At 41.1% G+C, this 22,428-nt stretch overlaps 1 protein-coding gene across 1 annotated transcript; it reads left to right on the forward strand.

The window, feature by feature from the left end:
- Positions 1-5,392: 5,392 nt before the first annotated feature.
- On the forward strand, positions 5,393-16,494 carry LOC109205972 (uncharacterized mitochondrial protein AtMg00860-like). The gene is made up of 2 exons (XM_019368739.1): positions 5,393-5,667; positions 16,332-16,494. The coding sequence occupies exons 1-2, from the start codon at positions 5,393-5,395 to the stop codon at positions 16,492-16,494; spliced, it is 438 nt and encodes a 145-aa protein (XP_019224284.1).
- Positions 16,495-22,428: the final 5,934 nt, after the last annotated feature.

The following is a 22,428-nucleotide window of genomic DNA, read 5'->3' on the forward strand; positions in this document are numbered from 1 at the left end:
TCGTGATTTTTGTGCAAAATTGGAGGTCAATCGGAGTTGATTTGCTGTTTTTCGACATTGGTTTTAGAAGTTGGAAGTTCAATAGTTCACTAGACTTGAATTGGGGTGTACTTTGTGTTTTTGATGTTGTTTGATGTGATTTGAGGGTTCGACTAAGTTTGTATGCTGTTTTAGGATGTGTTAATATATTTGGATGGGGTCTCGTGTGCCTTAGGTGAGTTTTGGGTTGATTGCGGATTGAGTTAGGCCTTGTAAAGCTGCAGAAATCTGGTGTCTGGTTTCCTTATACGCATTCGCTAGAGAGGTCTCGCATTCGCGAAGTGTATCTGGGTGGCAGGTGAAGTTTGTTCTTCGCGTTCGCGAAGAAGACCAATTGTTCACGAAGATATATGGAGTTTGTTCATCGCGATCATGAGAGGGGGCTCGCGTTCTCGCAGAAGGATGAGGCAAGTGGGGCACTAGGCTTGTAAGCCTTCGCGTTGGCGGGAGATGGTTCGCGATCGCGTAGGCATGGGTTGCCATCACGTTCGCGTGGGAGTTCTCGCGTTCCCTTAAGAGGATTTTGGCTGTTGAGTTTTTGTGCTTCACGGACGCGAGGCACTTTTAGCGTTTGTGAAAAAAGACATCTGGGCAGCAGTTATTTAATTTCAAAATCGAGGATTTTGACCCATTTTTCATATTTTGAGCTAGAGACCTCGATTTTGGGCGATTCTTGAAGGGATTTTCAAGGAGCTGATTGGGGCAAGTGATTCTAACTCGGATTTGGTTAATATACATAAATCTATTATTGGTTTTACCATTTAATTAGTGTTTTGGGTTAGAAAAAATGTAGAAACTTCATAAACTATATTTTGAGGTTTTGAAAGGTGATTTGAGGTCGCATTTGGATGATTTTGGTATAGTTGGATTTGTTATTGAATGGGTGTTCGGATTTTGTAAATTCTGTTGGATTCCGAGATGTGGGTCTGGATTGACTTTCTGGGTTGACTTTTTGACTTTGGCATAAAGAACATAGCTTTATTGTATGGAATCAATTCCTATAGCTTGTATTGGTTGTATCAAGTTGTTTGTGGCTAGATTCGAGTCATTCTGAGGCCGATTCGCGAGGCCAGGGCTTATTAAAGTAGGGATTTGCGCGGTTTGAGGTAAGTAACACTTTTAAACTTGGTACTGAGGGTATGAATGCCTGAACTCCGTGTTATGTAATTGGTGTTGAGGTGACACAAATGCTAGGTGATCGGCATGTGGCCGTGCACTGTGGTAACTGTGACTTGATTGATTCTGTGGTACTTTGTAGTTATCAAATCTTTTTGTTATTCATGTAATATCCATATGTGTTAGAGAAATTGAGCTGTGATCCATATTAAGAATCATGTTTAGGCTATATGCTGGTACTGTTGGGACCCACCGATGTTATATTTGCTGTTGAGTTATTTGCTTAGATTGCAAATATGTACTCAATCACATTCACCATTTGAATATCATATCTTAGTCTCTATTATCATTTATTATTTCTTCATGTATCATTGTTTGGGCTGATTGGCATGAGATTTGTAAGCCCGAGAGACTGGAGAGATTGATGACTGAGTTCAGGCCGAGGGCCTGATTGTGAGTGATATTTATGGGATCGGGCTGCATGCCGCAACATGATTTATTGATTCATGATAGGATCGGGCTGCATGCCGCAGCATGCCATTTTGGCTTATATTGGCGCTTGGGCAGGATCTGCCCCTCCGGGTTCTGACATACCAGTAGCAAGCTCAGGTACCATTGAGTGCTGAGTGCGAGTGCCGAGTGATTGAGAGTGTTGAGCGATTGAGAGAGTGCTGAGCGATTGGGAGTGCTGAGTGATGTTGAATACACCCGAGAGCATGAGTATATGAGTTTATCACTGTATTGCATAACATGTAACATGCAAATTTAACATGTAAACATAGAGATGTAATAGTCCCCATGCTAGCTATACTTGGCATATTTTATCAATATAGAGCCTAAACTGTTACATTTCTGTATTGTGTATAATTGATTATGAGATTTCTCTTAGTTATTACTATCATTTTCCTGTCATATCTGTACTGTTATTATCTGGATTTGGGCGGTACCTATCTGTGCTCGTCCCTGCTTTCAGCCCAAGGTTAGTCTAGTTACTTATTGAGTACATTGGGTTGATTGTACTCATACTACACTCTGCACTTCGTGTGCAGATCCAGGTACATCTGGACCCGATGGTTGCTAGACTTGGAGCATTACTTGCTTGGAGACTTTTGAGGTTGCTGCTTTGGTGTTCGCAGACCTTAACTCTCTTTCTTTTCATTTTGTTTAGCCATGTTCTATCTTTCTAGAGAGTTGTATTAAAAGTTTTGACTGTCTTGATATTTAGTAGCTCATGTACTCGGTGACCCCCGGATTTTTGAGATTTTGTATTTGAGTCTCAGTTATTCTTATCGGTCATTTATGAGATCTTTCACTGCTAAACTTATTACGTTATGTTTTCAAGTTAAAATGCGTAGTTATTAGTGATTGTCGGCTTGCCTAGCATTGTGATAGGCGCCATTACGACATGTGAGATTTAGGTCATGACAAGTTTTTATCAAAGCGTAGGTTACATAGGTCTCACGAGTCATAAGCAGGTTTAGTAGAGTCTTGTGGATCGGTACATAAATGTCTGTACTTATTTTCAAGAGGGTACCGAACCATTAGGAAACTTCACTTTCTTGTATTCTTGTCGTATGAATTTGTTGATACCAGAAACTAAACTTCTATTATTCTATTCTCTCACAACATGGTGAGGGCACGTGCTACCAGATCGGGCAGACGGCCACCAGTATCAGTAGCTAGGGCCGCGAGAGGCCGGGGCCATGGTAGAGGCTGAGGTGTAGCTCGTACAACAGATAGAGCAGCACTTGTGGAGCCACCAGTTGCTCCAGCTTAGGAGCAGATATCAGATGTGGTTGAGTCGGTAGGACCAATTCAGGCACTAGCTCTCCATTGTGATTCCAGGGCTTCAGGAGACTTTGGCCCAGATATTGACTGTATGCACTAGCCTTGCTCAGGAAGTTTTAGTTCAGGCTGCACCAGCCACTTCTCAGGCCGGGGGAGGTGCTCAGACTCCCGCCGTCCATACTCCAAAGTAGGTGGTTCAGGGACTTCAGACATCAGGGTCACTACCAACCCAGTTGGTTGTAGTTGCTCAGGTGCATGTGGGTCCACCTATGAGTGCCAAGGCACAAAAGGCTAGAGCGTTTAGGAGGCTCAGGCCTCCAACATTTAGTGGGGCTGAGTCAGAGGATGCTCAAGACTTCTTAGACAGGTGCGAGCAGATTCTTCGCACGGCGTATTCTGGAAACTAGTTGAGTCTCATTTACTACTTTTAAGCTGTTGGGGGCAGCCTTTAGATGGTGGGAGGCCTATGAGTTGAGCAGGCAAGTTGGCGCTGTACCACTTACATGGCATGAGTTCTCAGTTCTCTTCTTAGAGAAGTTTGTTCCACAGACCCACAGGGCAAAGTTGCGTAGGCAGTTTGAGCAGCTACGCCAGGAGGGTATGTCAGCGACCTAGTATGAGATGAGATTTTCAGAGTTGGCTCGTCAAGCAATCTGGTTGGTTCCTATAGAGAGGGAGAGGATTAGGAGGTTCATTGATGGCCTCAACTATGGACTGCGTTTCGTCATGACTCGGGAGATTGCATCAGGTGCTATGTTCGAGGAGGTGGTTGATATTGCTAGGCGGCTAGAGCAGGTCAGTAGTCAGGAGCGTAAGGAGAGGGAGGCCAAGAAGCCTCGTGGTTCGGGTGGTTTCAATGGTGTTTCTTCTGGAGGGCAATCCCACTGCAGCAGAGGCAGTTCTTATAGGACCGCTTAGATGGCTCGTCCGGTGTGTCAGCTAGATATGGTTCATATAGTGCTCGTCTAGGTCAGTCATCTCTTAGTGCCTCCCAGCTCAAAGTTCATCTCGTGCTCCATCAGTTCAAGGGTCATCTGTACCAGGTTCTTCTAGCAGCTATTTTGGTTCTCGGGGTCCGATTTAGTCTCCACCACCATTGGCGGATCGGAGTTACTTCGAGTACGGGGAGATTTGACATGTGTGGAGTCAATTTCTACGTTGTTATGGAGGTCCAGTTCAGCAGAAGGGCCAGGTTATGACTCCCGCACCAGTTACTTCACCACCCGCTCAGCCAGTTCGGGATGGGGCTTAGGCAGCTAGAGGTCACCCTAGAGGGGGAGGCCAATCAGCAGTGAGGCTCGACGCTATGCTTTCCCTGCTAGGCCAGAGGTTGTTGCTTCACACGCAGTGATCACATGTATTGTCTCAGTTTTCCACAGGGGTGCTTCCATATTATTTGACCCTGGTTCTACTTATTCATATGTATCATCGTATTTTGCTCGTTATTTGAATATGCCTGTGAGTCCTTAGTTTTATCCGTTCATGTATCTACGCCGTTAGGCAATTCTATTATTATGGACCATGTGTATCGGTTGTGTCTGGTGACCTTTGGGGGATTGGAGACGAGAGTTAATCTCTTATTGCTTAGTATGGTTGATTTTGACGTGATTTTGGGCATGGATTGGTTGTCCTCATGTAATGCTATTCTGGATTGTCACGCTAAGACCGTGACATTGGCAATATCGGGGTTACCTAGGATCGAGTGGAGAGGTTCTCTAGACTATGTTCCTAGTAGGGTGATCTCATACCTGAAGGCCCAACAAATGGTTGGGAAGGGGTGTTTGTCATATTTGGCTTTTGTGAGGAATGTTGGTGCTGATACTCCTACCATTGATTCTATTCCAGTAGTACAAGCCTTTTCGGATGTGTTTCCTGTAGACCTGCCGGGCATGCCACCCGACATGGACATTGATTTTGGTATTGACTTGGTGCCGGGAACTCAGCCCATTTCTATCCCTCCGTATCGTATGGCACCAGTAGAGTTGAAGGAATTGAAAGAGCAGCTTCATGAGCTTCTTGATAAGGAGTTCATTAGGCCTAGTGTATTGCCTTGGGGTACATCGGTTGTGTTTGTGAAGAAGAAGGATGGTACTATGTTGATGTGCATCGACTATAGGCAGTTGAACAAAGTTACAATTAAGAATAAGTATCCTTTAAGGCGCATTGATGACTTATTTGACCAGCTTCACGGAGGTATAGTGTTCTCTAAGATTGATTTGAGGTCTAGGTATCACCAATTGAAGATTTAGGACTCTGATATTTTGAAGATGACATTCAGGACCCTATGGTCACTATGAGTTCTTTGTGATGTCTTTTAGGCTGACCAATGCCTAGGAGCATTCATGCATCTGCTGAACAATGTATTCCCTTCATATCTTGATTCGTTTTTCATAGTATTTATTGATGATATTCTGGTGTACTCACATAGCAGGAGGAGCATGCACAACATATGGGGATTGTACTACAGATGTTGAGGGAGGAGAAGCTTTATGCTAAGTTCTCCAAGTGTGTGTTTTGGCTCAGTCCGGTGGCGTTCTTGGGGCACATGGTGTCCGGCGAGGGTATCAAGGTGGATCCAAAGAAGATTGAGGCGGTTCAGAGTTGGCTCAAACTGTTTTCAACTACTGAGATTCGAAGTTTTCTCAGTGTGGCTAGATATTATCGTCGCTTCGTGGAGGGTTTTCTCGTCCATTGCAGCGCCTTTGACCAGGTTGATCCAAAAGGGTGCTCCATTCAGGTGGACTAATGAGTGTGAGGAGAGTTTCAAAAGCTCAAGACTGCCTTGACTAAAGCTCCAATTCTAGTTTTGCCTTCAACATCGAGTTCTTATACAGTGTATTATGATGCTTCTCAGATTGGTATTGGGTGTCTTGATGCAGAATGATAGAGTGATTGTCTATGCTTCACGCTAGTTGAAGCCTCATGAGAAGAACTACCCCGTTCATGATTTAGAGTTGGCAGCCATCGTTCATGCATTGAATATTTGGAGGCATTATCTCTTTGGCGTGCCTTGTGAGGTATTTACAGATCATCGGAGTCATCAACACTTGTTCAAGAAAAAAGATCTAAATTTGAGGTAGCGAAGATGGTTGGAGCTGTTAAATGACTATGATATTACCATTTTGTATCATCTCGAGAAGGCCAATATGATGACCGATGCCTTGAGTAGAAAGGCAGTGAGTATGGCCTTGCATATATTCCTGTTGGAGAGAGACTACTTGCATCAGATGTTCAGGACTTGGCCAATCAGTTCGTGAGGTTAGATCTCTCGGAGCCTAGTAGGGTTCTAGCTTGCGGGGTATCTCGGTCTTCTTTATATGATCGCATCAGAGAGCCTTAGTATGACGACCCCCATTTGCTTGTCCTTAAGGATACGACACGGTGATGCCAATGAGGTTTCTATTGGAGATGATGGGGTGTTGCGGATGTAGGGTCAGATTTGTATGCCCAATGTAGATAGGTTACGTTAGTTGATTCTTGAGGAGGCCCACAGTTTGCGGTATTCCATTCATCCGGGTGCCGCAAAGATGTATCAGGACTTGAGGCAACACTATTGGCGGAGGAGAATGAAGAAAAATATAGTAGAGTTTGTAGCTCGGTGCATGAGTTGTCAGCAAGTGAAGTACGAGCATCAGAGGCCGGACGGTTTGCTTTAGAGGCTTGAGATTCCTGAGTGGAAATGAGAGCGTATCACCATGGACTTTGTAGTTGGGCTCCCACGGACTTTGAAGAAATTTGATGCTATTTGGGTGATTGTAGATCGGGTGACTAAGTCAGCATATTTTATTCCAGTTGGGACTACCTATTCTTCGGAGAAGTTGGCTGGGATCTATATCCGCGAGATTGATCGCCTTCACGGTGTACCGGTGTCCATTATTTCAGATCGGGGCACGCAGTTCACATCGCAGTTTTGGAGAGAAGTGCAACGAGAGTTAGGCACACGGGTTGAGTTGAGTACAACATTCGATCCTCAGACGGATGGACAGTTTGAGCGCACCATTCAGATATTGGAGGATATGCTACGCGCGTGTGTCATGGATTTAGGGGGTTCTTGGGATTAGTTTCTACCGCTTTCAAAGTTTTCCTATAACAACAACTACCAATCAAGTATTCAAATGGCTCCATATAAGGCTTTGTATGGGAGGCAGTGTCGGTCTTCGATTAGTTGGTTTGAGCCATGTGAGGCTAGGCTATTGGGTATTGACTTGGTTCAGGATGCTTTGGAAAAGGTTAAGTTGATCCAGGATTGGCTTCGCACGGCATAGTCTAGACAGAAGAGTTACGCCGATTGGAAGGTTCGCGATGTTGCCTACATGGTGGGGGAGAAGTTATTACTCAGAGTTTCTCCCATGAAGGGTGTTATGAGGTTCGGGAAGAAGGGAAAGTTGAGCCCTCGGCATATTGGCCCTTTTGAGGTGCTTGAGAGGATTAGAGAGGTGGTTTACAAGCTTGCACTGCCACCTAGTCTATCTAGTGTTTCATGTTTCCATGCTCCGGAAGTATTTCGGTGACCTGTCTCATGTTTTGGAATTCAGCGCGGTTCTGTTAGATGGGGATTTAACTTATGATATGGAGCCGGTGGCCATTTTGTATCAGCAGGTTCGAAAGTTGAGGTCAAAGAATATAACTTTAGTGAAGGTACAGTGGAGAGGTCAGCTAGTCGAGGAGGCTACTTGGGACACCGAGAAGGAGATACGGAGAAGCTATCCACACCTATTTTAGACTCCAGGTATGATTCTAGACCCGTTCAAGGACGAACGTTTGTTTAAGAGGGGGAGAATGTAACGACACGATTAGTCGTTTTGAGTATCGTAGCCATGTTCCCCTATTTATTGCTTATTTTATGTTTGTTTATTGTTATGTGACATAACAGGGTGGTTGGTTTGGTTCTGGAGATGTTTCACAATGATTTGGGACACTTAGTCCCAAGGTTGGAAGCCTAAGTTGGAAGAGTTGACCGGATGTTGACTTATGCATAAATGAGTCCAGAATGGAGTTTTGATGGTTCTGATAGCTTTGTATGGTGATTTTGGACTTAGGAATGTGTCCGGATATTGATTTGGAGGTCCGTAGGTGATTTTGGCTTGAATTGGCGAAGTTGGAAAACTTAATGTTTGGAGAGTTGAGAAGTTTGACCGAGAGTTGACTTTATGGTTACCGGGCTCGGATTTTGGTTCCGGAAGTTGGAATAGGTCTGTTGTGTCATTTGTGACTTGTGTGCAAAATTTGAGGTCAATCGGAGTTGATTTGGTGTGTTTCCGTATTGGTTTTAGAAGTTGGAAGTTTAATAGTTCATTAGGCTTGAATTGGGGTGAGATTAATGTTTTCGATGTTGTTTGATGTGATTTAAGGGTTCGACTAGGTTCGAATGATGTTTTAGGATGTGTTGGTATGTTTGGATGGGGTCCCCGGGCCTCGGGTGAGTTTCGGGTTGATTGCGGATTGAGTTTGGCCTTGTAGAGCTGCAGAATTTCTGGTTCTAGTTTCCTTATACACGTTCGCGAGAGAGGTCTCGCGTTCGCTAAGTGTATCTGGGTGGAAGGTGAAGTTTTTTCTTCGCGTTCATGAAGAAGGCCATGCATTCGTGAAGGTACAGGGAGTTTGTTCATCGCGATCACGAGAGGGGGCTCGCGTTCGCGTAGAAGGATGAGGCAGGTGGGGCACCAGACTTGTATGCCTTCGCGTTCACGGGAGACGGTTCGTGACTGCATAGGCATGGATCATTGGCCATCGCATTCGCGGGGAAATTCTCGCGTTTGCGTACGAGGACTTTGGGTAGTTGAGCTTTTGTGCTTCGCGAATGCGAGGCACTTCCCGCATACGCGAAGAAGGACATCTGGCTAGCAGTTATTTAATTTCAAAATCGAGGGTTTTGATCCATTTTTCATATTTTGAGCTAGAGACTCGGTTTTGGACGATTTGTGAAGCGATTTTCAGGGAGTTGAGTGGGGCAAGTGATTCTAACTCGAATTTGGTTAATATACATGAAGCTATCATTTTTTTTACCATTTAATTAGTGTTTTGGGTTGGAAAAATTGGGGAAAATTGTAAAAACTTCATAAACTATATTTTGAGGATTTGAAAGGCGATTTGAGGTCGGAATTGGATGATTTTTGTATGGTTGGACTCGTTATTGAATGTGTGTTCGGATTTTGTAAATTTTGTCGGATTCCGAGACGTGGGCCTGGGGTTGAATTTTTGACTTTGGTCAAAGAACTTAGCTTTATCATATGGAATCAATTCCTATAGCTTGTATTGATTGTATTAAGTTGTTTGTTGCTAGATTTGAGTCATTCAGAGGCTGATTCGCTAGGCAAGGGCTTGTTGGGGTAGGGATTTGCGTGGTTTGAGGTAAGTGACAGTTCTAAACTTGGTACAGAGGGTATGAATCCCTGAACTCCGTGTTATGTAGTTGGTGTTTAGGTGATGCACATGCTAGGTGACGGGCGTGCACCGTGGTAATTGTGACTCAGTTGATTCCGTGGTACTGTGTAGCTATCAAATCTTGTTGTTATTTATGTAATCTCCATGTGTTAGAGAAATTGAGCTGCGATCCATGTTAGAAATCATGTCTAGGCTATATGCTGGTATTGTTGGGACCCACCGAGGTTGTTTCTGCTATTGAGTTATTTCCTTAAATTGATATTATGTACTCAGTCACATTCATCATTTGCATATCATATCTCAGTGTCTGTTATCATTTATTGTTACATCATGTATCATTATTTTGTGGCATGAGATTATTGAGCTCGAGAGACTGGAGAGATTGATGAGTGAGCTGAGGCTGAGGGCCTGATTGTGAGTGATATTTATGGAATCGAGCTGCTTGCCGCAGTAGGCTTTATTGATTCATGATGGGATCGGGCTGCAGGCTGCAGCATGCCATGTTGGCTTATATTAGCGCTTGGGCAGGGTTCATCCCGCTGGAGTTTGGCATACCAGCAGTGAGCACAGGTACCGTTGAGTGCTAAGTGCGAGTGCCTAGTGATTGAGAGTGCTGAGCGATTGAGAGTGTTGAGCGATTGAGTGTGTTGAGTGAGGTTGAATACTCCGAGAGCATGAGTATAAGAGTTTATCACTGTGTTGCATTACAGGTGACATGCATATTTGACATGTAGGCATAGAGATGTAATATTCCTCATGCTAGCTATACTTGGCATATTTTATCAGTATTGAGCCAAAACTGTTGAACTTGAAAGCATGTCTACATTTCTGTACCGTGTACAACTGATTATGAGATTTCTCTTCGTTATTACTGTCATTTTCTCGTCATATCTATATTGTTATTATCTAGATTTGGACGGTACGTATCTGAGCTTGTCACTGCTTTCAACCCAAGCTTAGTTCGGTTACTTATTGAGTAACAAAGAAATTCCACGATCGAACTACCAAAAGAAAATAGAATGGACTAGAAATCGGAGCTCTAAATGATTCATTTTGGACACACACACACACACACACACACACACACACACACACACACACACATATATATATATATATATATATATATATATATATATATATATATATATATATATATATATATATTGTTTAGATTTCGATAGCAAGAAAGACTGTTTGAATATTTGAATCCAAGGCACTTGATTCCTTTTTTTTATTAAGATTAAGATAAAAGTGATCAATATTTCTTTATGCTTGTTACATTGGCTCGGTTGTACTCATACTACACCCTACACTTCATGTGCAGATATAGGTACGTCTGGACCCGGTGGTTGCTAGAATTGGAGCATTACCTGCTTGGATACTTTTGAGGTAGCTGCTTTGGCGTTCGCAGACCTCGACTCTCCTTCTTTTCAGTTTATTTAGCACTGTTCTACCTTTCTAGACAGTTGCATTAAAATTTTTGACTGTTTTGATATTTAGCAACTCATGTACTTGGTGACACCCGAATTTTGGGGATTTTGTATTTGAGTCGCAGTTATTTTTATCGGTTATTTGTGAGATCTTTCACTGTTAAACTTATTACGTTATGTTTCAAGTTAAAATGCATAGTTATTAGTGATTATCGGGTTTCCTAGTACTGTAATAGGCGCCATCACGACATGTGAGATTTGGGTCGTGACATTCAGTAATCCCGCTACTATGGTACGGATATTCCAGTTCATCATGGCTATCTTGCTTTATAGGTTGCTGAAGCAAAGATACCTTGGAGTAAGCAGGAACAAGGAAATTATTCCCAACCACAACCTTAAAAGACAAGATGACACCAGGGTCTAAAGCTGCTCTGGACTTCATTGTCACACCAGCACAAATTATTGAGTGCTTCAATTTGCAACCATCTTCAATCGTGACGATATGCCATATATAGCAACCTTCTATAGTGATATTTGACCCAATTGAGCAGCCTTCCCCAACAAGTGAATTAGAAATCTCTGTGTTGTCTGTTCCAATTACAGTAAAGGGACCAATTTTCACTGAACGGGATTGCTTAATTTCAGGCGCTCGATTGGTGAAGGATCTAAACGACCTCGGGAAGAAACAAAAGAAAGTACACTTAACCAGGAGGATCCAAGACGTAGTAAACGTTAAAGAACGTCTACTTCTTTTGGACCAGATTTTGTGACTTTCTTATTGGAAAATGAGCCTCAAACATTTAAAGAAGCTATGTCTTCTTCGGAATCATTGTTATGGAAAGAGGCAGTCAATAGTGAAATAGAATCCATACTGAACAACCATACATGGGAATTGGTTGATCTTCCTCCTGGAAATAAACTGTTGGGTCTAAATGGATCTTTAAGAGGAAAATGAAAGATGATAGCACTATTGACAAGTATAAGGCAAGACTTGTGGTCAAAGGGTATAGACAACGAGAAGGTCTTGACTATTTTGATACATACTCTCGAGTTACAAGAATTACATCCATACGAACGTTAGTAGCGTTAGCTGCAGTTTATGGTCTTGAAATTCATCAAATGGATGTTAAGACGGCCTTCTTAAATGGAGAGTTGGAGGAAGAAATCTACATGGAACAACCTGAAGGGTTTGTGGTTCCAGGTAAAGAAAAGAAGGTCTGTAGACTTGTTAAGTCCCTTTACGGATTAAAACAAGCACCCAAACAATGGCATGCTAAATTTGACCAAACAATGTTGTCAAATGGATTTAAGATAAATGAATGTGATAAATGTGTGTACATTAAAAATGTTCCAAATCACATAGTCATTGTTTGCTTATATGTGGATGATATGCTCATAATGAGTAATGACATTGCCAACATAAATGCTACTAAGCGTATGCTAACTAGCAAGTTTGATATGAAAGACTTGGGAGTTGCTGATTTAATTCTGGGAATTAAGATCCATAAGACTTCTCAAGGTCTAGCATTGTCACAATCTCATTATATTAAGACAGTACTTGAAAAATTCAAGCACTTGGGCTTTAAAGTTGCAAAGACTCCAATTGATGTGAATCTTGCATTAGCAAAGAACAAAGGCCAGAGCATATCACAATTGGATTATGCTCGTGTGTTGGGTTGCTTAATGTACATCATGAATTGTACACGACCAGATATAGCTTGTGCTATAAGTAAATTGAGTCGATATACGAGCAATCCAGGCCAATCTCATTGGATGGCCATGAAACGAGTTTTGGGGTATTTAGTACATACCCAGGACTTTGCTTTGCACTACAATAAATATCCTGCGGTCATTGAGGGATACTGTGATGCAAATTGGATCACCGGATCAACTGATTCCAAGTCCACAAGTGGATATGTATTCACTATTGGTGGAGGAGCGGTATCTTGGAAGTCATCCAAACAAACTTGTATTGCCCGCTCTACAATGGAGGCTGAGTTCATAGCCTTGGATAAAGCCGGTGAAGAAGCTGAATGGCTCCGGAATTTCTTGGAAGATATTCCATTTTGGCCCAAACCGTTGGCACCAATATGCATACATTGTGATAGTCAAGCGGCAATTGGAAGGGCTGGGAGCGTTATGTATAACGGTAAGTCTCGCCATATACGACGAAGACATAAAACCGTTAGACAATTACTCTCTAGAGGAATTATCACGATTGACTATGTAAAGTCAAGTGATAATGTGTCGGATCCACTTACAAAAGGCCTAACTAGAGAGGTAGTTGAGAAGTCATCAAGGGGAATGGGACTGTGGCCGAGAACAAGTCATAGTGGCGGTAACTCTACCTAGAAGACTGGAGATCCCAAGATCTAGGTTCAAGGAGATCAAACAAAGTCATTTATTACGGTTCAACATTGTCAACTAAACTTTTGGTCCATTCTCGTGATGAGACAATGTTCAGTACCAAGGATAAAGCATTAAGGCTTTTTAATGATTTCTAAATTTGATACGGGGTATATCAAATAGTGTATCTACGGGATGACACGTTTAGGAATCACCTATGTAAGTGTGAAGTGTTAGCCGCTTCAAGGAGAACATTGTAAGGCCAGTTCTCTACGCACTTATGAAACCAGGCGGTGTTCATGGCTAAAACGAACACAACAATGAGAACCAAAGACGGTTAAGGGTTGGTTGTGTGACTTATGGTTGTCTAGTTATACACTAAAGTTCGACGGTTCAAAGATATCAAATCTACCGATTGATCGAGTATATCCGACATAAGTTCACTACGGAAAGTTCAAAGGGAAACCTACTTATCCAGATGCAATTAATCCTTACTTGCGAATCATACAGTTTTTCATGCATACTTCCGTGATATAGTCATTCCCCATTCATGTGGGGGATTGTTGGGTTTTGGATGTATTTAATTAATATATATTAAATACTTAAAAGAGGGTGAATGGGAAATGGAGGGAAATAAAATTTTTGAGTGAAATTTTAAGTTCCCCCCCTTGGCAAATGGGCATTGTCCCATATTGGAAGAGGAAGAGGTTTTTTATGGGTATATAAGCAATTGCTCTTCTTCTAGCTCTTAAAGAGTTGAGAAGAAGGCAAGCCTCGCGCCGTCGTCGTCGACGCTTGCTCGGCTCGGCTTCGGCTACGGCTACGGCTACGGATTCGGATTCATTCGGATTTGGATTCGGATTTAGTCAAATGATCGATTGATTGATTAACTTTTTGGACCAAATTTATTTGTTAATAGTAAAATATCAACAGAAATATTATTAAATATTTGTTTTAATAACAGAATATTAATATTAAATCCAATCCGTTTTTTCTGTTTTGGTAACAGAAAAGTAACTACCCTCTTCAATTTTTCCTCTTTATTATTGAGTAAATGGCCATTTATGTAATGACATTTATGCTGCGGGCATTTTGCATAAACAACCATTCTGAAGAGTTGCACCTCTTCAGATTTCAGTCCAAATTTGGCTATAAATACAACACTATTCTGCTCAGAATTTCACTACGATATTCTGAGTTTTCTCTCCTTCTTCTGCATACTTTTAGCATCAAACAAAGTAAAAAGTAAGTGTGATTTGCTACCGAACTTTGTGTTCGCTGAAACACTGGGGTTTGAAGTACCACTACACCAGTGTGTAATTCGTTCTATCCTGGGAGGAAATAATCCATAACCTTGGGTACTAGGAGGGGATTAAATTCCTTAAGGAAACACTGTAAATTCAGTGGGCTCGAATTGGTTTTATGTCATTTCTGTTTATGTTCATTTCTGTTTATATTCATTTATATTTCCAGAATTATTTTACAAATACAGTCTACTAACAATGATATCATCAACGAGCAATCCTTGAGAAAATCACGCTGCAGATGTTGATAGTCAAAATTATCGGTGAAAAGACTTAAAAACTTCTGGCGAGCAGATGTCAATCCTGCTTGTCATTGTGAAAAAGTATTATCAGTAAGCAATGCCTTATCAAGAGACAAATATCCTTTTAAATTATCTCCCCCGTCTTCATAATACAGCAACTGCTTAGTCTCTGGATCAATTACCATAAACAACTCTTTTGTTCCAAGTCGAGATTGGTGATTTATAGACGACGGCTTTAATTGTTTAATGACCATGGTCATTACAGCATTACTATCCGATGTTTGGCCAGAATTCTATACTTATAGTACATTACTCGCCTTATATTTTGTTGGATTAGTAGTTAATTGTATGACATTTGAGCTAATTTATGTTGTTTTATGTGTAGAAGCATCGGAAGAAAGAGTTGAATGAAAGTTGCACGAAAACAGACGAAAATGCAATAAAAGAGCACAAAAACACAAAGTACACAAGCCTAGCTATAGGCCATGGCTACAGGCCAGGCGTAGTCACCTCTGTAGCCAGCTTGGCCGCGTTATAGGCCTCGCTTCGTGAGGTCCCAGGCACGCTACAATCCTGGCCTTGCGAGGTCAGGCGCCCGGTGGTCAAAAGTTCACGCATTAAAATACTCCGACCCGGATACCTCGAGCCTAACATATAAATACTACCTAAACGAGTTGAGGAAGGGTGGGACATTATTTGGAGAAGAAAAAAAAGGCTACAGAGCATAGTGGAGCAAGGAATCAAATGAGTTTTCCCTCCGTTTCTCTTTACTTTGTAGTTTAATGTTTTTGAACATCATGATGATTGTTTATACATTTATGAGTGGCTACTCTTTCTCATGTAGGGTTTGATGTAACCTATTTGGAGGATGATTTTCTACTGCGTTTAATATAAATTTACCTTTGACTTTTTCTACTTGTTCAACTACGTTTTTATTATTGTTGATTGAAGAGCTCTCTATTGACTGTGCCTATTTAGTGTGTATTGCTTGGAAAAGGTTACACATTTAGATAGTTGTTGAACAACATCACTCCTAACATATATGAGGAATCAATATCGAAGGTTTAAAGGTGGGATTAGCAATAACGAAACCTTGGTGCGATCATAGTGAGCGGTAAACTAGTGCCAGCTAGCATAGTTTGGAAGAATATGCCTAGTAAATTGTGGTAGTTGCTTGGAAGAGAATTACGACACCCAAAGTACTCATGATCGGTAGAGCATACTTAGGCGAATTTGTAGGAAACGTAGTGGGGAGGATTCGGACAATAGGAGAAATCATAACCCTAGGCTTTTCCAATCTTGTCTATGACATTTGCTCTGTTAGTTATAAATTATAGCATTTTGATTACTTTGCCCTTAGTAAGTAAACACTTAAACTATTATTTAATATTTTTGAAGGTTGATTACATGAATTCTTGCGAAACTAGTGATTGTGATTAGTAGGTTAATTCCCCGTGGGATTCGACTCCGAACTTGTAAATCAGATTATATTTGCAACGATCGCTAGACCTCTTAGGAGGCATAGTTGGGCATGATCAAATTTTGGCGCCGTTGCTGGAAAAATAACGGTGTTATTAATTACGAATAGAAGAATTGCTATAATTTTTAGTTTAGTCAGCTTTCTCGACTTGAAATTCATTATATTGAAACTCTAACATTTGTCGTCTTGTGTGTTACAGGTGCATGCCTAGAAACTTCTCAAGAACTGATGAATTGCTTGAAGCATTACCAGACCCTGAGAAAGCTTTAAAGGCACTAAATCGAGCAAACAAGAAAGACAAACGACAACAGAACTCAACAGAACATATCGAAATAGACATGAGTGATGCAGAGGCGGCTTAACCCCCAGGCCACTAAAGCGGCCGCTTTAGGCCTCACAAAATTAGAGGCCCCAAAAGCTACTCTTTTATATGTAATTTAAATATTTATTATTAAATAGCGATAAAAAAATTTTTAAACCATATTTTGCTACCTTGTCACCCGTCGTTAATAACACAACTTTATATTTTATGTCGTCTTTTTTGGGAGTTGGTGAGAAAATTCAAATAGTGAAAGACAATTAAATCTAATTCCTACATAATTGTTACTTTGGGAGGCAATGCTATATAGTGAGTTATGTTGACGGTCATGTGAAAAGAAAAAAAAATTAAACTTAATAAAATTTTATCAAAGGTTAGTAATGTTTCAACAAAGATTAAAGGGGTTGGTTACATCGTCAAGATGAAATTGCATCTCAAAAAGTAAAAAGAATAAACTTCAACAAAAATATCTAAAATTATTAAACAAGTTTAAGGCCTCTTATTACATCTTGGCTTTAGGCCTCCAGTACCATTGAGCCGCTTCTGGAGTGACGTTATAGATAATCAAAACAACAGAAACATTGGAAACGACCCGAACAATCAGGGTGTGACACCTCTTGTGCCAGAAGCAGCCTTGTATGATTGGTCACAACCCACCGCTGAAAATCTGGCAACCGCAATTGCAGTCCCTCAGATACAAGCGGAATCATTTCAAATCTCAAATAACATGCTACATCTGTTGCAGAATAATGGACTGTTCTCGGGGTCTTACATTGAAGATCCACAGTAGCATCTAAAAATTTCCTGTCGATTTGCGTCACGCAAAGGCAACCGAATGTGACACCGAAAGCAATAAGACTACTGGTGTTTCCATTCTCAGTGACGGGAGAGGCTCAGACTTGGCTCAATTAAATCCCTATAAACTCCATCACTACTTGGGAGGAATTAGTCAAGCAGTTTTTGAACAAGTTCTACCCACCCAATAAGACTGCCAAGCAAGTTGATGAGATATTAAGCTTCAGGCAGAAACCAGCTGAAACACTACAAGAAACGTGGGAGAGGTTCAAGGGGATGTTGGTCAAGTGTCCACACTATGGCATTCCAGATCAAATGTTAGGGCAAAGGTTCTATGGGGGATTGGCAGACAACTTGAAGGCCAATGTTGATATTTCAACAGGTGGAGCATTTTTGAGCAAATCATTCAGAGAAGGTAAGGTCTTACTTGATAAAATGGCTCAAGACTCATGATGAATGACAAGAGACTCTACAATCACTCATGTAGTTCATTAGTAGCTCTAGACTAAACAACTCCAAAGCTGAGAATATGGCCACTCTGATGACGCAAATGAGTATCCTCACCAAAAAGATTGATAAGTCAGGCCAAAAGCAGGTGCACATAGTTGACACGACAAATGGAGGATTGTGCACACCATGAATTAATCAACCATATGTGTGCTCGTGGAATGGTGAAAACGACAATCATAACTATCAAGAGAATATGAACTATGTGGGCAACTATGGAGGCCATAGACAAGGTGGTCAAAATATGGGACAACAAAATCAACAATATAGGCCAGCACATCAGCAGTACAATAGTAATAATAATCCTGGAGTTGTACGACCACAGGGTCAGGCTGTGCCTTATCAAAGGAAACAGGGGTACAATCAGCAGAATTAATAGCTAGCTTATCAACAACCTCAACAACAACAGATAGTGAGACAAGATGACGGGTTGATCGAAATTAAAGGAATGCTGCTACAACTCATTGGGTCCCGTGGGAAGATGGAAGAAAAGGTCCACCAGATGCAAGAAAAGGTAGTATCACACGACTCGGCTATCAAGGGTATTGAGGTTCAACCAGGGCAGATATCCATGGCCCTTAACAATCGTCCTCAAGGGACGTTACTTGTAGACACACATGTTAACCCGAAAGAGAAGGGCCCGAAGCAGCTGATGGCTGTGAGTTTGAAAAATGGTAGAGATCTTGATCTAGAGAAAGAAATTGCTCGCGAAAGCCGACCAACTGAGATACTTGTGCTAGTACCAACTGAGGTAGATGAGTCAACTGAGCAAATAGAAGTAACAGTGCAACAGGCCCAGGAGGAACTAAACAAAGAAAAAGAGGTTACAGAGGAAACTGAGCAAGGGCAAGAGGAAGTATCTGAAAAAGTTTTTGAACAGAATCCCACCCAAATTACAGGAAAGAAGATACCTCCAACACCCTTTCGCAGATGTTTGCCAAATATAGGAAGGATGAGGAATATAAGAAATTCATGGAGATGTTGAAGCAGATTCAGGTGAACATCCCACTGAATGATGCCTTGAGGGAGATGCCTGGTTATGCAAAGATGATGAAGGACTTCATGTCTCACAAGTTCGACTTTCAAGACTTGGCAACTGTGACATAGACTCAGACCTGTAGTGTTGTTGTGACAAGAGCTATAGTTGAGAAGCTATCCGACCCAGGGAGTTTCACAATTCCATGAACCATAGGCAGGTATTCTTTTGCTAAAGCATTGTGTGATTTGGGGGCGAGCATAAACTTGATGCCCTTGTTTGTTTATAAAAGGTTAGGCATTGGAAGATCAAGGCCCACATCTATGTTATTACAGCTAGCTGACCGAATGGTGAAGAGGCCATAGGGTATACATGACGATGTACTTGTGCAGGTTGGAACGTTTGTGTTTCCGACAAATTTTGTCATTCTGGACTGCTAGGTTAATTAAGAGATTCCCATAATTTTTGTGAAGGCCATTTTTAGCCACACAGAGAGCTCTGACTGATTGTGAAACTGGGGAGCTAAAGATGAGACTAAACAATGAAGAAATAACTTTCAATGTGCAGAAGTCCATGCAGCGACCCAGTGAGTTTGCTAATTGCTCTCTGATTGAAGCAGTGGATGTGATTCTGGAGGAGGAAGATGAGACACTGAATGCAAAGGACCCTCTAGCAGCCTGGCTCATGAACTTAGAAGAGGTAGACGGTGAGGACTTGGCGGAGTGGGTTTTGGCTCTTGAAGGCCAAGGGTACTGGGAAAGAGAGCTCGAATTCGAGCCACTACACTTAGAAGAAAGGAAGACCCCTCTAGCTAAGCCATCAATCGAAGAGCCAACATAGTTGGGACTGTTACCATCTCACCTCAGGTATGCTTTCTTAGGACCTAACTCAATTTTACCTGTTATTATCTAATACGGTTTGTTAGATGTGCAGGTAGAACAACTTTTGAAGGTGCTGAAGGAGTGTAAAACTACAATTGGGTGGACCATTGCAGACATAAAGGATATCAGCCCAACATTTTGTATATATAAAATTTTACTGGAAGATGGGCACAAACCTTCTAGTGAATATCAAAGAAGACTAAACCCCAACATGAAAGAAGTGGTGAAGAAAGAAGTGATCAAGTGGTTAGATGCGGGAGTCATTTTTCCCCATCTCTAACAGCAACCGGGTCAGCCTAGTTCTGTGTGTGCAAAAGAAGGGTGGAATGATTGTAGTGCAAAACAAGAACAACGAGTTGATCTCAACAAGAACTGTCACGGGATGGCGAATCTGTATGGACTATAGAAGGTTGAACAAGGCCACCGGCAAAAACCATTTTCCGCTGTCATTCATTGATCAGATATTAGATAGATTGGCGGGAGGTCCCACTTTTGCTTCTTGAATGGATACTTGGGATATAACCAGATCCCTATTGCCCCGGAGGATAGAGAGAAAATGCCGTTCACCTGTCCATATGGCATCTACGCTTTCCGGAGCATGCCGTTTGGCCTATGCAATACACCTGCCACATTCCAAAGGTGCGTGGTGTCCATCTTCATAGATATGGTAGATGATATAATGGAGGTTTTCATGGATGATTTTTCAGTGGTGGGGAACTCGTTCGATGACTGCCTTACGAATCTAAGGTTGATGTAAGAGAGAAGTTGCCACCACCTCTTGCTCGGGCCTCCCCCCCCCGCCCTCCGCCATGTTCCTGCTTTCCCTCACCCCAAACCTCCCCCTATACCCCCTACCCCCCACCCTCCCTATAGTGTTTGCCTAAATTATATATTTTTAAAAAAATATTTTTTACTCACTAACCAAATACTAGGAAATATTTTTCGAAAAAAGCTTTTCACTCGCCAACCTAACATGGGAAAATAAGTGATAAAATCATTCATTTTCCATATTTTCCAAGAAACATTTTCTCAGAGGCGAAAATTTTACGAATTTTAATTTCAACAGTCTTGTGAGCTTTGCAATCCAATTATTAACTATGTGAAAAATGGAACGGAGGCAATATAAGATGAGTTAGATTGTTAATTCTTTTATTTAAAAAATAAAAACTGTTAGATATTGCAAATACCTCACTTGGAAAATACAAAGAACTTTTACTTAGATATACTACTTTTTAAACTTATTTACCCTCAGTATTGAAGTTTTAACTTAATTACAAGTTGATGTACGATTTATCAATCATATATAAAATAGTTATAGATGTCACGATCCAAAATTCCAATCCACGGGGTCGTGATGGAGCCTAACACCGCTTGCTAGGAAAGCCAAAACATAACGATAAATACGAAAGAAAAAAACTACTGGTTAACATTATAATAATAATATAGAGCAAAAACAACTCAGAATAATACATAATAAGTCTAAAGATCAACATTAACGATCATCCATCCCAAGATGTGAAGTCATGAGTACATGAGCTACTAGAGTTTACTAAATATATTGTTTAGAAAGAAGTACTATACTGTCTGGTAAAAAGGAAACAATACAAAAGAAATGGAAAGATGACTCTAAGGCATGTGAATGGTATGCAGCTCAACCTTGAGTCGCATATCTAGTATCCTCTAAGCACCTCTCGGGAATCTGCTGGTACCAATATCCGAAAATGCACAAGAAGTACAGAAGTATAGTATGAGTATAACCGACCCAATATACTCCGTAAGTGTTAAGCCTAACCCCTATGAGGTAGTGCAATACTAAGACAAGATACCTACATATAAACTCGTACAGTTAAGTAACGAGAAATAATGAGATGACAGGTAAAATATCAATTAAGGTGGCAAGATGACAACATGTGAGAGAATTAACAAGCATTTTAGTAAAGAGATATAGAACGAGAAAATAAAGGAAGGTACTACTAAAGTAACCCACAACTTCTGCTTCTACAAGCAACTCCGAACAAACCTTTCAAGCAAGTTACGAAGCAACATGGCCAAATCCATAATTTGTATAGTAAACAAGAACAAACAATACCAACAGTTGGCACGACATCACCCTTCGTGCACAATCGCTCTTCCTCACAAGCATAGAAATATCCTACGTGCAATTCACTCTTTCTCACCAAATGTCATATATAACATAGTACCAAGTAAGATTGGAAGCATAAACAACGTCAACAAAAGTAATTTGGACATGACTCGCCATATGAGAATTTGCTAACACTTTGCACCAATAGTCAAATCAATAATTCAATAAATCTCAACGCCCAATATCTTCAATAAGTTCAACATAGATAATAGCATGGAAAGAGAAATCAAAGAGTTTCATAATCTATTTAGAGCATAGAAGATACAATACATAAAGTAACATGGTACAAATAAAGCTAGCTCTACCCGCATGCTTATCCCATGGCCAACACATATACACTCGTCACCTTGCATTTACGCCGCCTCCCAATACATAGATCACATAGCAAATAGACTCAATTACTTCCTAATTCCCGCAAATCAAGACTCACCTCTTTCCGGAACAAGATCAATAATCCAACACAACTTTCGCTTTAGAACAAGCCTATAAAAACCCGAATCTAGTCAAATATTACTCAAATAAGTCAAAATAAACTTTAGAAACTGCCCTAGTATAAAAAAGGTTCGATCTTTAACATATTTAAAAAAATCAATAAAAAGTCAACTAGGGCCCACATGGTCGAAATTCGAAATTAGGATCAAATCCCGATTATTCATTCCTCCCCGAGTCCTAATA

The sequence above is a fragment of the Nicotiana attenuata genome, unplaced genomic scaffold (genome assembly GCF_001879085.1).
Source record: "Nicotiana attenuata strain UT unplaced genomic scaffold, NIATTr2, whole genome shotgun sequence".
NCBI classification, from domain to species: Eukaryota; Viridiplantae; Streptophyta; class Magnoliopsida; order Solanales; family Solanaceae; genus Nicotiana; species Nicotiana attenuata.